This window comes from Ooceraea biroi, chromosome 3, assembly GCF_003672135.1.
Source record: "Ooceraea biroi isolate clonal line C1 chromosome 3, Obir_v5.4, whole genome shotgun sequence".
NCBI lineage: Eukaryota > Metazoa > Arthropoda > Insecta > Hymenoptera > Formicidae > Ooceraea > Ooceraea biroi.
The window spans coordinates 13,354,758-13,370,588 of NC_039508.1; the positions used below are offsets into that span (position 1 = coordinate 13,354,758).

General features: G+C 33.4%; 1 protein-coding gene across 1 annotated transcript; it reads right to left on the reverse strand.

The window, feature by feature from the left end:
• Positions 1–992: 992 nt before the first annotated feature.
• LOC105286065 (fatty acid synthase) lies at positions 993–15,618 on the reverse strand. The gene is made up of 20 exons (XM_026968270.1): positions 15,225–15,618; positions 14,175–14,426; positions 11,852–12,102; positions 10,975–11,206; positions 10,440–10,858; positions 9,986–10,279; positions 9,485–9,692; positions 9,248–9,408; positions 8,795–9,109; positions 8,246–8,718; positions 7,673–7,980; positions 7,170–7,571; positions 6,075–7,105; positions 5,758–6,002; positions 4,823–5,516; positions 3,870–4,701; positions 3,281–3,753; positions 2,574–2,828; positions 2,237–2,494; positions 993–2,159 (listed from the first exon to the last, which is right to left on the reverse strand). Exons 2-20 carry the CDS (start codon positions 14,329–14,331, stop codon positions 2,052–2,054), a joined length of 7,116 nt encoding a protein of 2,371 aa, XP_026824071.1. The 5' UTR covers positions 14,332–14,426; positions 15,225–15,618; the 3' UTR covers positions 993–2,051.
• Between the last annotated feature and the right edge of the window lie 213 nt (positions 15,619–15,831).

Consider the following 15,831-nt stretch of genomic DNA (forward strand, 5'->3'; position numbering starts at 1 on the left):
TCAAATCACGTTCATTTTATCAAGTTATGTAAAACTTTTGAGAAAACGGAAATGTTCATGAAGAAAAAGAAAATGCAAAAGAACCTCACTGGTAAAAATAATGAATTTGTCATATTAGCAATAATTTATAATTTACTATTAATAATTCACAAATAAGTTCTAGTATTTCTCACTCTACTGAAATCTCTGGAAGAAATGTTTTAAGAATATTTAAACATTACAAGTTCCATCCGTATTACATTTTATTACATCAATAACTATACATGACTTTCAAAATTGACGTTCATTGACGCAATGAAAAATAGAAAAATATAACAAATTTTCCTCTTATTTTCCGTTTTATTTTTCGATTTCAAGTTCACGAACTATGGAGAAGTCAATCGGCACAATATGCATTACTGGGCTATGGAAAATCTATCCAGATAACACACACGTCCAAAATCGGGATATAAGACGTCTTTTCGACGTCTTTTCTACATCTTTTAGACACTATATCTTAAGAAGTCGAAAAGACGTCGAAAGACGTCTTTTCAACATCTTTAAGATTTTAGACGTGTGTGTTGTCTGGGTAAGATGCTTATGAGAAGTTGAATTAGCAACAACCATATGGTAACATATGTTAACATTTGATGCGGAGTTATCGGCGATACATTAATTGAGCTCTATTTCTTCATGGAACGTTGAATTACAAAATTACAGAAAGCGCAATAAATTTGCGCGAATAGGGAGGCTCGCTCAATTTCTGCCGGACTGCTCTACCGAACGGATATGCATATATGACTGTTCTTTGCATTCGTTCGTACTCGATTTATTCTGGAGTTAACACACATTAGTTTCTCGTTACATTATATTAGACACAATATACTTAACGATATATATTATACTTGTTTACTGACTATAAACGCAACATACAGTTGCGCAGTTCTTTTCTGAGAATCTGATATCACAAACTCTGCGCTTATTCGAACAGTAACATAGAAATACAATCTTTGTACTAGAACATATATTCCTGGATATATATTTTATTTATTCATACAAAATACAATCACAAATACCATCATGTTCTATAACAATCTTATAATAAAACACAGTACACTTACCGACCTTGTCGGGATCACATCTTTCTTGACTACTTTGTGACATAATGATGTTATTTTTTTAAACAATATGTACTACATCCTATATTGCTTCAATTTTATTGTTATGATTGATGATTCTTGCGCTCTTCTTTAGTGAGATTATTGAAATTGAGAATTTGGATTCTGGTTATTTCACGGCTGGATGAAGAGTGCGAGAATTTTAAGATTGCGGAAGATGGCCTAATATTTGGCCGAAACATACACAATAAACACAATTTTTTATTAAAAAATTGATCTTAATCTTTGGACTCTCGCTTGTTATCAGCGGTTACTCTTATGCCCTAATTTGATTATTATAATAAAACATTTGAGTAAATGTAAAATGTAAATGATTAGGGCCGACTTCATTGATTTCACTGACCTTGACATATATTATCAAAAACTTCTAACTAATTTACAAACAGTTTTAACTGTTGCCCGTTGTTTATAAGATCATTGTAATCAGTGACGTTGTCTCTAATCATAATATTTACCGAAACTTTAAAACTTATGTAGCATTATATGATTTCACAGAAGACGCAGGAGGGACTTCGCCCCTGCCCCTGTACCTTAACTATCCCAAAACAAACTATCGTAGATTCTATATTTTAATTCTATAGATTCTATAATATTTAATTTAAATAAGGGACGATCTCACCAATTCCAATAATTTTCATATATTTTCAACGACATCGCTCCGATTAATTTACAAAAAGTTTAACCGTCGTTCATTATTTGTAAAGTTATTGAAATTGATGAGATTGCTAATCCTAACATTTACCAGAATTTATTTTTGTCTCCTGGATCTCAACATTATGTAACAAAACTATATTATAGAAAGAACTAATACATAGTTCTTTCTGTAATATATTTTTATTAAATTTCTTTTTATTTTTTTCATTTATCAATCTTAATTCTGCTATGTTCACAATTTCAATTTTCAATTCGCTTTCCATTGATGGCAGCTAGAACTTCATCACTGTCCACTATTGTAATATGATTTCCATTAACATAATGCACTTCGATATTCCCTGTTGTAATCTGTAAGTCACATCTAATTAAAATTGTTTCTTTGTATAAAATGTATAAGCATATTGTTGAGAAATCATACTACTTACTTTACTCAAGCCGTAATCTTCTTCAGCAAACTTCACTGATGATTCAGTCGGTTTCAAAAGTATTACAGGTGATGCAATTTTCGGCATTTGCGTCACATCGTATTCACGGAGAGCAAGTAAATGGTTGTAGATTGTTGTGCAAAATGCTTTTTTCATGTTCATCGACAATTGTTTACCCAATTCCGCTGGAGGTGCATGACTGATAAAAGTATCCAATTTCTCGTCCCAGTTACTGCATTTGTTCAAGTCTAATAGAAGCTATAAAAATTATATTTAATTATAATTATATATTATAACATTTCTTTCTTTTTCAGGAATGTTAACTGTGATAACATACCTTTCCACTATTTATCGGTTGCATCATATCCATTATAGCTAGTAGAATATTATTCTGAAATTCATCAATTGTAGAAAACTGTACCTGTTGTTGTGCCATTACTTTTAGGTATTCCGGTGCACCATCAATGAGCACTAATCGGCACTGCATCTTTAGTTTCTCCAACCTATGCGCTAATTCAATAGCGATTACTGATCCATATGAATAGCCTACTATTACAAACTTCTCTCGCAATTTCTTACTATTCACGATATGCTACAAAAAGGAACAAAAATACATATAAAAATGTAATATAGCAAAATAAAAGTTCAAAAATATTCTTTTATGATATTATCACTGTATCTTATTCTACTTCAATCATTTGTAAATTGCAACAAGCAAATATCAATTATAATGTATACAACTATACATTATAATAGATATTTGCATGTTGCAATTTTTATATATATAGGAAGATGTCCTGACTGACTGATTCATCAACTTGCAGCCCGAACCATTGCACCTATCGACTTGAACTTTTAAGGGCATATTCCTACTATCACGTAGGTTCTCACTAAGGGAGGGTTTTCCGAAATTCCACCTCTAACAGGTGAAAAAGTTATAATAAAGTTTTGTACATTTCGAGTTCTACACACAAATATCGCGGGTGAAGCTGTGACAGGAGATGCTAGTATAATATATATGCCAAGAGGATAAAAGATTCATACTTGCAAAACACAATCGGTGATTCCGCTTACTGAAGTAAAACTCGTACCAATGTTGTACACACTATACTGTATACAAGTAGCTGGAGCTTCAATCTTTTGCACTAGCGGATTAAATATATTTCCGCAACCTTCGAAACCAGGTAATAAAAATATATCGTATTTCGTATTGTTTTGTTTTGTTGGAAGATCAACTAATACATCGGGTGATGGATCCTCGCCTACTAAACGTACGAGCAATTTAATACCAGCTAAGTCATTCACATCTTGATCGGATGTGCCCTCTTTCGCATTCTTTGCTTCATTGTCAGACATTTTTTTGAGTTTGGCAAAATTTAAAGTACGGATATCCTGTAATGTAAGAAACGTGTCAAACTCCCGTTCCAAAGTCTGCTTTATTTCAACGGCCATCATAGAATCCATCCCAAGCTCAGACAATGGAGTCTGGTGAGATACACTAGTCAAGTCCTTTATACCTATAATTAAAATTTAATATTTTAGTTTCTGTTGTTAGATCTTATATATAATGTATACCTAAATACTTTGCGTACCTTTTCATTACACTTTCAATGCAAAAAACTTCATAACTTACTCATAATATTAGCCACACAACCAGCAATATCGGTTGCACCAAAAGAGCTGGAGCGTTTCTCAGCTACAACCATGCTTGACACAATGGGATGTTCCTGTAACAAGAACTCCTCCAGCTTTTCTATACAGGAAGATATCTTCTGCTGCAAGGTACCACCGATTATCATTTCTTTGTCATCGTCCATCATATCGGCTACGATACCGACATCGCCCACAGCACCCCACTGAATCGCTAAACCATGTAAACCTTCTCGCGATCTTCTCTCGCAAATCCTTTCCATAATGGAATTTGCCATGCCATAATTAGTTTGTCCAGCATTTCCTCTGCCGCAAGAAACTGAAGAGAAAACAACAAAATATCGAAGCTGTGGACATATCTTTCTAGACAATTGGTCCAAATTTTTCGTGGCCCAAGCTTTCGCTTTAAAAGACTCTTGAAATGTTTCTGCGGTATGGTTTTGACACAGCTTATCATTCAATACTACAGCCAGATTAAATATAGCATCGACGGGCGCCAGCATTTCTGCTGTTTTTAATATATGTTCACATTCGTTGGTATTTGATGCGTCAATGTTAGACATTGTTGAAACATTTACTCCATATGATTTCCATAATTCAATCTTCCTATGCTGATACCCGTTCTTTATTCCAAAACGTGAGATTAACACAAGATAGCGTGCACCTCGAATAACTAACCAATCGGCTAATTCCAAACCAAAGCCGCCTAAACCACCTAAGATGACATACGTTTTATTAGCAGGACAATAATATCGCGGAAGTGCGAGAATAGGTGCGTTCACAAAATCATCTTCTTCTTGTACTTTAATTATTATCTGAAATTGCAATATTCAACATGTTACGATAATACACTTATATATCATGCTGTGCTTTGATCATACTTTGAAATGTGTTTTAAATACCTTTGCGAATAATATTAAGTATTAATTGACTTACTTTTCCAATATGTTTTCCGGCTGCCATGTATCTAAACGCAGCCTCCACTTCATCCTTCTGAAAAACTTTCCTGACAAGAGGTTTTATTGCTTCGGCTTTAAGATTTTCATCTACTACAGTGTAAATATGATCTCTGATCTTCTCGGGAGCCAAGAAAACATTATCCAACATAATACAGAAAAATTTAATTCCTTTTGAAAGAATTGATAAGTCCAATAAATTATCGGACAGAATATCATATTTTCCAATTTCCAGAAAGCATCCGCCTCTCGCCAGGCAACGGATAGACGCTTGAAGTTTTTCTTCGGCTAACGAATTCAATACGATGTCTACGCCACGACCTTTGGTCTGTTGTAATATCATTTGCTCGAAGCTGGTATCGCGTGAATTTCCGATGTGACTCTCCGGAATGGATGGAAAGGTATCTCTTATGAATTTTCGTTTTTCTGGAGTGCCCACGGTTGTAAATACTTCACAGCCATTATGTAACGACAGGTGAATTGCTGCCTGTCCCACGGCTCCAGTACCCGAGTGAATTAATATCTTGTCGCCTTTCTTCATTTTTGCGCGGATGTATAATGCATAACAGCACGTACAGTATGCAGATGGAACTGTCGCGGCATCCTCCAGAGTCCATTCCTCTGGAAAACTCCAACAAAACTTTCTATCGATTTGTTGCATATTTGAGATACATCTGAAATAACAAATCGTTTTCATTTTTTTTTATTATTATATAAACAATTTGTACTCATAAGTAGTAATTTAGCCTGATATTAATAAATAAAACTAGGTAAATTAAACCGGAATCAATGATAAGTAGTCTTACAATTTATGTAAAAGTTTTTAAATATAGAATTACTAATGTTCAAAAGTAATCCTTGTAAATTCAACAATTAACAAAATATATTTTTGGATAAGTTGCAGCGAAAACATACTGATTTTCGCAAATTCCCATTATTCTGCGACCAGCATTGTCGATGCCGACATATTCAAGGCCTATAAAACATTCCTCAAGTCGTCCACGAGATGCGAATGAATCCATGTTGACTTTGCCAGTTGCAATCATTATGTCTCTGAAGTTAATAGATGCGTAAATTATATGAACGAGATCTTGGTGTTGATAATCCATTGGGGTAAGTGCACCTTGCAACCAATTAAGTGAACTCAAATCACCACGGACCTAAGAAAAAGAATCAAATTAGTTATGGATAAATAATAAAGTCAGGGAAATCAATTTAGAAATCACTTTTACCATTTGATTAACAAACGCATGATATACGGGCTTTAATGTCGGTGGGTTTAACGGGAGATGTCTGTACGATCCCCACACTTTTCCCGGATGCAAAACATTCATAATAAGATCGAGTTCAAGTTGCTGCGCGTACAATGGTTCCTGTAGAGAAAAGTCTGGTGCACTTTCGTCCTGAATAAACACTCCTCTGATTAATTCACCACCGGATTCTTTCCTCAAACAATTGACAAAACCTAACAATCCACATTCTGGATCCTTTTCACCAACCAATATTATTCTCGCAGCGGTACTCGATTCAATATCCGCGTTTAAACCTTCTTTGAGTTCCTCCAGCCAAGAAAACTCATAATTATTCACGCGTACAACTTTTGTTTTCCTAATTGACTGCCGTTTCTTCTTCAAAAGTGTGATATGATGATTCTCTTTTATGCGTTTCTCAAGCACTACTACCAAACTATACGTTTTTGTAATATTTGTTAGATCACTGTTTGTAACAGGTTTTCCTCGTACCAACAAACAGCCATTGTCTTGTAAAGACAGTAATGCTTCCTTTAATGTTTCACTTTTGTCTTTTGTTAATAAATTAAATCCCGTGACTAATATGGCATTATCCTTTTTAGAAAATGTTTTTGTCGGTGAAATTGTGATACTTGGAGGAAATGTAATGCCAATGAAGCGATCAGTTCTTGCAATCAAATTAATGGTGGGTTGAATTAATGGTAAATTACTCAAGATTTCGTCGAACAGTGGAGACGCTAGTTCTTCTTCTGTAATGTTGTCACAATCTTCAATCAACTCAATGATATTTGGTTTCATGGTTTGGTGATGCTCCAGAGCGAGATGTGTCGACAAGATCACACTATCTTTGAAAGATATCTCAGCTCCATCGCGATGAGGTACGAAAGTGTGCTGTTCAAGAACAGGAATTGCTGTTGTCTTTCGACGTGCTATAGGGCTAGCCTTTAAACCACTCATTTCTATACCGCCACATATTATTGTATCGTAGTCCTTATATGTTTTAGCAAGGAACCCTATAAAGATATATAAGGAATAAAATTTTCAATTGATTGAATGATGTTATTTTTGCCAACCAACCTTCATCGTCGCTCTTCCTATTGCGTATGTATTGTCCGTGCAGATTCGTATCAATTACCAATTTTTGTATGCCCGTTGGAACGTAAAGTTGTCTGGTATCTGTACCAAGTATTTTTAATTGCAGCATACAATCCATGAATGTCACCCAATTAGAGTTCCAAATTATATGTCCTTGTCGCCCCATAGTTGATGCACTTTTTAATCCTCGAAATAGTCCATTATATTGATATCCGCGTAATTTGAGCTCCTTGTAAATATCTTTTGTGGTCATCACTTTTACTTCCTCGTTATCCGTTTGTAGAAAACTGCATGATATTTTTTCGTTAGTAATATTCGTGGGAAAGCGAATCTTTCCGCTGACGACGGCATTACCTCCTTGTGTTACTTCGAAATTTCCGGTAGCTTTAATGAGGTTAAAAATATTACATTAAATATTTAATTTCATCTTAATCAGTTCCATGGGATCAAAGTATCGTAAAACAAATTTCTTACACAAGCATTACCTTTCTGTAACGTTATTATTAGTTCTATAGACCCCTGTTTCTGCAGATGCGTTGCTCGGAGAAATTTTACATCTTCAAATACAACCGACGTGTTGGAATATAGCTTCTTCGTCAACATGCCATGCGTTTCCCAAACAAGAACAAGATATCCCATCGCTGGCACTAAGATTCGTCCGTCGATTATGTGGCCGTTCATGTATTCAGTGTCTTCATCTTTTAAGGACAAGTTGTAAATTCTTTCAGCAGAATATATCTTCTTTTGGAATGAGAAAAAAGATGATAGATACAACTCCTTAGAATGATCCCACCTAAAACATTATACGAAATATACTTCTAACATATGTCGACAAATCAAGAAAAACGACCCTCTGGTCGACCAGCCAAAAGATGGCACGAGAGTTGAACTTCAGCGTCCCAGGAGGCTTAGTGAAACGGGAAAAACAAGACATAGTCTTATGAAGAAGAAAAAGAAGAAATTAAGAAAACCGAGAAAAAATGAAAATTATATATTAAGAAAAGTTATAACTTAATTTGTTCATGACTTAAATATTTGGGAAATAATATTCAGTATACCTGATTGATGGCGAAATCATTGGTGTCCCGCGACTGACAGGAAATTGTACAGTTGGATACAAATTTGCTAGTTGCGGCTGCGAACCGGTATTGTATATCTTTCCTAATCCTTGCAAAAATATTTTAACATTATCCTTGCGATGGTGTTGAATCAATGAGACATTCGTGTCGGAAAAATCCTTCATAACATTCTGAAGAATTCCATGCGGCGCAATTTCTATAGTTATCGCGTTTTTGGGGATTAACTGTATAACTCTTTCGAAGAACGTTGGACTTAATAGATTGTTCGTGAAATATTCAGCATATGATAATTTCGTGTCACAAACTGAACTTGTCCATACATGACTGTTGGTCATTGTTTGCGGTATTATTCTATTCAAGTGAGCGAGAATCGCTGCTCTTGCAGGGACGAGATAATGGCTATGAAGAGGGATATCGTTGCAGTCGAGTTCGTTGATAAGAATATTATTAGCCTGCAATAATTTTAATATATTAATATTTTTTTCATCTACAATAGTATACATAATATATCAAGAAGAAAGGACGAACCTGCAATTTAGCTGCAAATGACTTTACTGATGCCTTTGGTCCACTTATGCAGCAATTATTTGGACCAAAGCTGGAGATTTCAATATCTGATGGACATATGCTTTTTACTTTCTCATAACCGAGTGCGATATTTATCATGGCACCGCAAATAAGTTTTGAATCATTTAACGCCAGCCCGATATAATACGTAGATAGCATCACTTGTTCAATGGTAAAAGTGTTGGTGATATATCCGCAACAGAGCTCACCAATTGAATGACCAATGACATAATCTGGCGTGATGTTTACGGATTTTAAGAGATCAATTAATCCAATCTTAAAGAAAAAAGATTTCTTTATACTATAATATAATATGTATAAATTTTATGTACTACAGTATGATTACTTGTACATAGTTCTGTAGAATTTATTACATAAGACAATTAGTGAAAGAATATTTAAACTTTTTATCACCTGCATTACTGTAATGCCCACGAGTGAATTCAATATGTTGTTGCAGTTAGTTTCCTGTTCATTTGTTAATATGTCATTGACATGCACGCCATGTGGACTTAAAATTTTATTGCATCGTTCTACAGTTTGAGAAAATACTGGAAATTGCAGTAGTGCTTGTCCTGTCAACATTAAATACAAATTTAGTTTTACATAGGCAGTTAGATTTCTAATCTATGTTATAGCATTTATGTGTACCCATGCCAAGCCATTGGGATCCAATTCCAGAGAACACGAAACAGACTGGTTGTTTTACACCTGAATATTGTTGTATTTCCTTTATCGGTTTCAACGATGCTTCAGACTCAATGATAGTGTACCCTCTGTAAGGGTGCTTTAGTATGTCGGTAGCAAAAATGTCATGGAATAGTCGAATATATTCAATATCTATTGGCTGGCTCTCGATCTAACATACATGAATTTTGCGTTAATATACTTGCTTAATTTTATAATAATAAGATCGGTGCGTAAGTTCTGCTGATGGGTCGATGAATGGATCGCCTTATAGGACGGCTCCTTCTTTCGACATGGTATTCGAATGTTGAAAGTTGAGAAAAAGTCATAGAAAACGATGGAAAATACTTTGATTGATTTATACTCGATTGATTCATTTCAATAAAGAAGAATTGCCAAATCGGTAAGAACTTTTGTAGCAATCTAATATATCGGCTCGCATTTATCATCTATCGCAAAATTTACCTCATTTAGAAATGATTCGACTGCTTGTTCAGTGCGACCAGACATAACGACGAGTCTAGGTAGGTGATCATTTGGCATTCCTTTATTGACTTTTATCTTTGGGTTGGGTCGCAGAAGCACATGAACATTGGATCCACCAAAACCGAATGAATTAATTCCTACTAAACCAGGTTTCCATGGAGTCGGGTCGGTCACTACACGTAACTTTCCATTTTCCAAAGCCTTCACGTCACGTCGCATTTTCTTGAAGTGTATATTTGGCGGAATCACACCCGTTTCCATTGCAATTATTACCTTATAACAAGTAATTGACAAATATTTTCCTCTTTCTTTTTCATTTTGTTGTCATGTAGCATGTAGCATACATTTATATGTTAATAGTGAAAAGGAAATAAGAAATTCGAAAAATATTAATGGAATTGCATTGTAATATATATAATATTTATATTATTACTTTGGCAACTTGACATAAGCCACTAGAAGCTTCCGAATGTCCCAAGTTTGACTTGACTGAACCAATTAACAAAGGAGTTTTTCTATTCTTGCAAAAGGTACTATCCAATGCATTGAGTTCTTCCGGATCTCCCACTTCAGTACCTGTACCGTGAGCCTCTAAATAATTCAAACAGGAAGGCAATATATGACATTCATCGTAAAACTCTTCAATTAGTTTTGCTTGCAGTTCGGTCGAGGGAAATGTAATGCCTTGTTCTTTGTACCCATCACTGTTTGCCTTAGTGTAAATAAGCGTCGCATAAACTCTTTTAGCATTTTTTAGCTTTTGTAAGTATACGGCCGCAAGCGCTTCGCTACGCAAATAACCATTTGCACTATCATCGAAAACTTTAGAACGTCCGTCCAAAGATAGGATTCCTAAAATTGTGACAATAGAAATATGCGATTGTGTCAATTTAATAAAATATATTTATGATCCCTTCCGTTTGTATCATAAATTATATGTATATCTGATATTTTCATATGTAACGTACCAAGTCGTGCAAAATGCAAAGATACATAAGGATGCAAGCAGAGATTTGTAGCAGCGACGATAGCGGCATCACATTGTCCCAACCTGATACTTCTATATGCATAATCCATAGCTGTGAAACTTGAACTACACGCTGTATCGATCGAAACAGATGGTCCTGTTATATCCAGCCAATATGAAATTTGATTTGCTAGCAAAGCTTTACTACATCCAACAACTGCATAATTGGATATCTAATGCATATACATATAAATTATTCGGATTCATATAAACATTATATAAATTAATTACTATAAACTTTATATGAACATAGATTTATATAAACTGTTTCAAAAAGTTTGTATTACTTAATACATACTTTTTACTTGTTAGATATTTCATATTATTATACTTTTTTATTACATATTATTATATTTTTTCATTTTACACGTTGAGTTATTTATATATGTTTACGTAAGAAATAAATTTTTGTAATTTATTAATATACAGGGTGTTTCACATAAGGGTGAAAACCTTTCGCCCACAGGTAGATCTCGTCAATTTGAATTAAAAAGTCATGTACTACTTTGCGAACAACGTACAATTTCGAGTTATTAATAAAAGAAGATTAGCGAATCAGTACGTGCGATGAGGTGAGTCTTGTAGGCACGACTTTCGCATACTGATTCGCCAATCTTCTTTTATTAATATCTCAACATTTTACGTGGTTGATTGTAAAATGATATGGGATTTTTTAATTCAATTTTTGACGAACTCTACCTGTGGGCGAAAGATTTTTACCCTTATGTAAAACACCCTGTATATATGGTGCTAGCAATACACATATCATTTGGAGCAATATATTTAGTCATACGTAATTAAGTATTTTATTTTTTTACCCTTGGTTTATCATAAAAAAGATCATCCTGCGTTTCAGAATAACATGCTCCTACAAAAACTCCTGTGTTTGTTCCACGTAAATCATTCGGATTTACCCCTGCATCGACAATAGCTTCATAAGCGTGTTCCAAGAGCATCCTAGACATAGGATCCATCTGATGAGCTTCGGCAAAGGGAATATCAAAATATTCCGCATCAAATTTATCGATGTTGTTAACTTTTCCTGCTCGTCGTGATAAGTCTGGGTATTCTGTAAATTAAATGACATAATAGAAATAACGTATAAATTTTTATTTTTAATATTGTCTATAGACAGTGTTCGTCATAAGAAAGTGGCCAGTGCTCACAGTCTCTAAAATTTAATAGTTGGTCCTACCAAACTTGGTTCTTAAACTATAAATCGTATCGTAATAGAATTTTATTATAATATATTTTTTGAATATGTTAAAAATATAAACGCATTTAAAACTGTAAAATTGGGTAATCTTTGAATATAGTATCTTGCATTATATTATTAGTGTCGAATAGTGTTCAATAAAAATTATTTCCGACCAGCATGGCACTTGTGTATAAAATTAATACGACCGCAAAAGGGTTAATACATTTCTATCTTGATAATTTTGTTACAGATATTTGAAACATACTATTTTTGTTGATATTTGAACACAATATAATAAAACACATTACTTACCGCAGCAACAGGGAAACAAATATAATTTTGCAATAGAAATGTTGTAACAACGAAATAAATCGTGGAATCATAACGGAATCAGTCTATACAATAATAGATATCTTTTAACTACATGCTTAAAACGTAATACTCGTATTGAAACATGAAGTTATTGATCTCACATCATTTTCTTGTTCTATTACTATGATAGGGTGATTTCCTGTTGTAATTATATGTATAATCTTTTAATTGGTCCGAAATATTAGCATTCTGTTTTCATTTTTACTTATTAACATTATGTTTTATATAGTTTGTAATAGTTTATCTAAAATTAGACAAATACTAAAAGTAAGTACAGAATGCACTAGATACATCCTGAAAGCTTCTTGTAATTTGTTGTGTTTTAATAACATAAAAGATATTATCATTAGAAACAGCATAACTTTATAAATATTGCTTTGATTTTAATATAACTCTTAACTACCGTAAAATGTATTAAATGTATAAACTGTATTAAGAGTTGATTAAAACTAAAGAAATATTTATTTATAAAGTTATGCAAAGTTCGAAATGTGACAATTTTGCATTTGATGATTTTCGATATTGAAGTTAGCATTATCGACTCTACATTTACGTGTCATTTCGAACCATGTAGCCTCGAAACTAGCGAACTTCAGATTTTTTTATTCGTCTTTCCGCGAGCCCACTTACCATCACTTGACGATGGTGGAGAAAACGAAGTATCTTAATCGTAAAATCGTCACATTTCGAAATTTGCATCGCAATATTTCCGCTCGTAGGACACGTAAAAGAAAAATAAAAACACTTTTCTTATGCAAATCGAACCCAAGCTATCCATTGAGCCTACTTAGAAGTTGATCGGATTAATCATTATTAAGATCTGATAATCACTTCGGTCTCTCGAAACGTCGTTTCGCGTAATAGAGGCTCTGTCTTCTCGCGCTGCGCATACACTTGACACGAGACACTACCCATACAGCACAAGATCGTTCTATGATCATTCATAGAATAATATCGGAGAATGTTTAGAATATTCTCATATAATACTTCAGAGTTTCTGTGAACCTTCCATGGAACATTTGAAGTAGACAAAAACTCACATTTTCTGAATGTTCTATAAATATTCTGTAGCATATTTTATGAACATTTTGCGTATGTTTATGGACCGTTTCTATATATATTCTATAGGATATTCTAGGAATATTGTAGGAAATATTATAAGAAATAAAATATTATAAGAATATTCATTGAAATATCATTAGAATATTCTGAGTACTTACCAAATAACATACCAATAACATTTAGAACATTCGTGGAACTGTTTATGAATATTCTTTTCGAATATTCTCAGAATATATGGAAATCATGTTGTTAGAATATTCTCCGAATATTTTATGCTGTATAGGTACCGTGCCTCTTGATAAACAACAGTGCTTTATTTGCATTTAATCATATCACTTTAAGTTTCTAATGGACAGCTGCGATTTTTCTTTTCGTGGTATTTTAAGATAATAGCAAAACTATATTAGTTTGTCCGCAATAGGATCGTGGACAATGTAAAAAGTAGCAATTCCTTTAGAACAACAATTAAAGAAAAACGTGCTTTTGTTAATAAAATAAATATGTATTACGGTGAATCCATCGTCGTTCGTCATCCGATCCGAGGTCCACTTTATTAAAAAGATTCTCTTGAAGATGCTTTATGTTATCGGACTCAGGAAATCTACCAGCAATGCCAGAAATAACGATATCCTCAGGATCATTGATCGTTTCCATATTACAGTCCATCGTTTGATGTCAGCACGTTTATTTAAGAAACCTATTTTTTTAATAACTTTTTCCTTCTCTCACTTATTGCGTGGATGGTTTCCAAATATGTGATCCTAATAATTCAAACAAGTTGTTAAAGGCAAGTGTATGGTTTTACGATAGGAATGTTGTTGAAATTATTTTAATGTTAAAGTTTCACGTAAGAAAGAAGTATGTAATGTAAATTCTCTGATACAAAATTGTTAGAAATGTTTTATTAAAACAATGATTTAAACAATGATAGTAATCGATGTCTCAGATGCATGCAATATGAAAATTGATAGAACTTGGAAGAAAGTGTATATATTCTGTTTTATAGATTAAATCATCATTAAATGCCTAGTATGTCAGCAGCGTATAACGTGAATAATAAAGATAAATGTAAGATAAATGTTTTAGTTGTACATATGCAACTGTATTATACATCTACTAACGCACACTCATACGGTGTGGTACGTAAAGACGCGTCATGTAAGGGACATCACAATTAGGACATCACAATTATACATAATAATGTACATAATACATAATACATAAGTAATTCTGAACTTTTCAAATAATACAATGGAAAAATAAATTTAAAATTTAATAGATTTTCGTGTTTTATTGCAATTTATTTCCGACATAGTGTTTTGACGACATGTATTATGTAACATTATTTAACATGCTTTAAAACTTCTCAAAGATATGAAAATGATAATTTACATAAGTTGATAGACGAAACATACACGCAGGCACATAGATAAGTTCATGGAACTTATTTGGAAACTGAGTCCAAAAATCCTTTCCAACCATCTATGTGAGATAGGAAAAAGAGAATTTACATTTCGTCTCTCTTAATACAATCAAAACATCCAATTAATCGTACGTACCTTAATAATACACCTGAACTTTAATAAAACTTGTCTAATCTAATGTTTTGTTTTCTTAGATGTAAAACACTAAACTTGATGCCCAACAGTAAGTTACTTGTAGTTAACACTGTGATATAGAGTTCATGAAAAAAACACTTTTATGAGATTCTTCGCGAAGAGATAGCTAACAAGTGAATATGCTTTTTATATGAGATAGCATTTTCATCAAGTCTAGATCGGATCTATCGGATATCATTTATAAACAGTCGATTAATATATGATATGAGCTTGACTTTATTACGTGATCTTTCTATTGTAATAAGGTTATGATCTTTGTCGATTCTAGCTTTTGCATTCTTACGTCAATGTGATTACATTGTATTCTAATGTAGCGTATGTAAAATATTTCCTGGTAGAAATAATATATGCATAAGATGCAACAGAACTATGATATATGATTGGAATGGAATCAAGGAATAACTTAGAACCGAAGAAAGAAAGAAATTTGTAGAGTGGCAGCTTGTTTGCCTACTAGTCGGATAATACAATGACATAACGTATGTTGCAAATGGCAGCCGACGCTGAGATTGATTTGTAATGTCAGGACCCCAGTTTGATTCTCATC

Bases quoted from the DNA above. Each gene is read 5' to 3' on its own strand.
- LOC105286065 (XM_026968270.1), bottom strand. From the start codon at position 14,331: ATGGACTGTAATATGGAAACGATCAATGATCCTGAGGATATCGTTATT. The intron at 9,110-9,247 runs GTGATAAAAAGT...TTTTTCTTTAAG, and splicing joins TGGGCATTACAGTAATGCAG to ATTGGATTAATTGATCTCTT. The intron at 2,829-3,280 runs GTATGAATCTTT...TCCTTTTTGTAG, and splicing joins TCACCGATTGTGTTTTGCAA to CATATCGTGAATAGTAAGAA.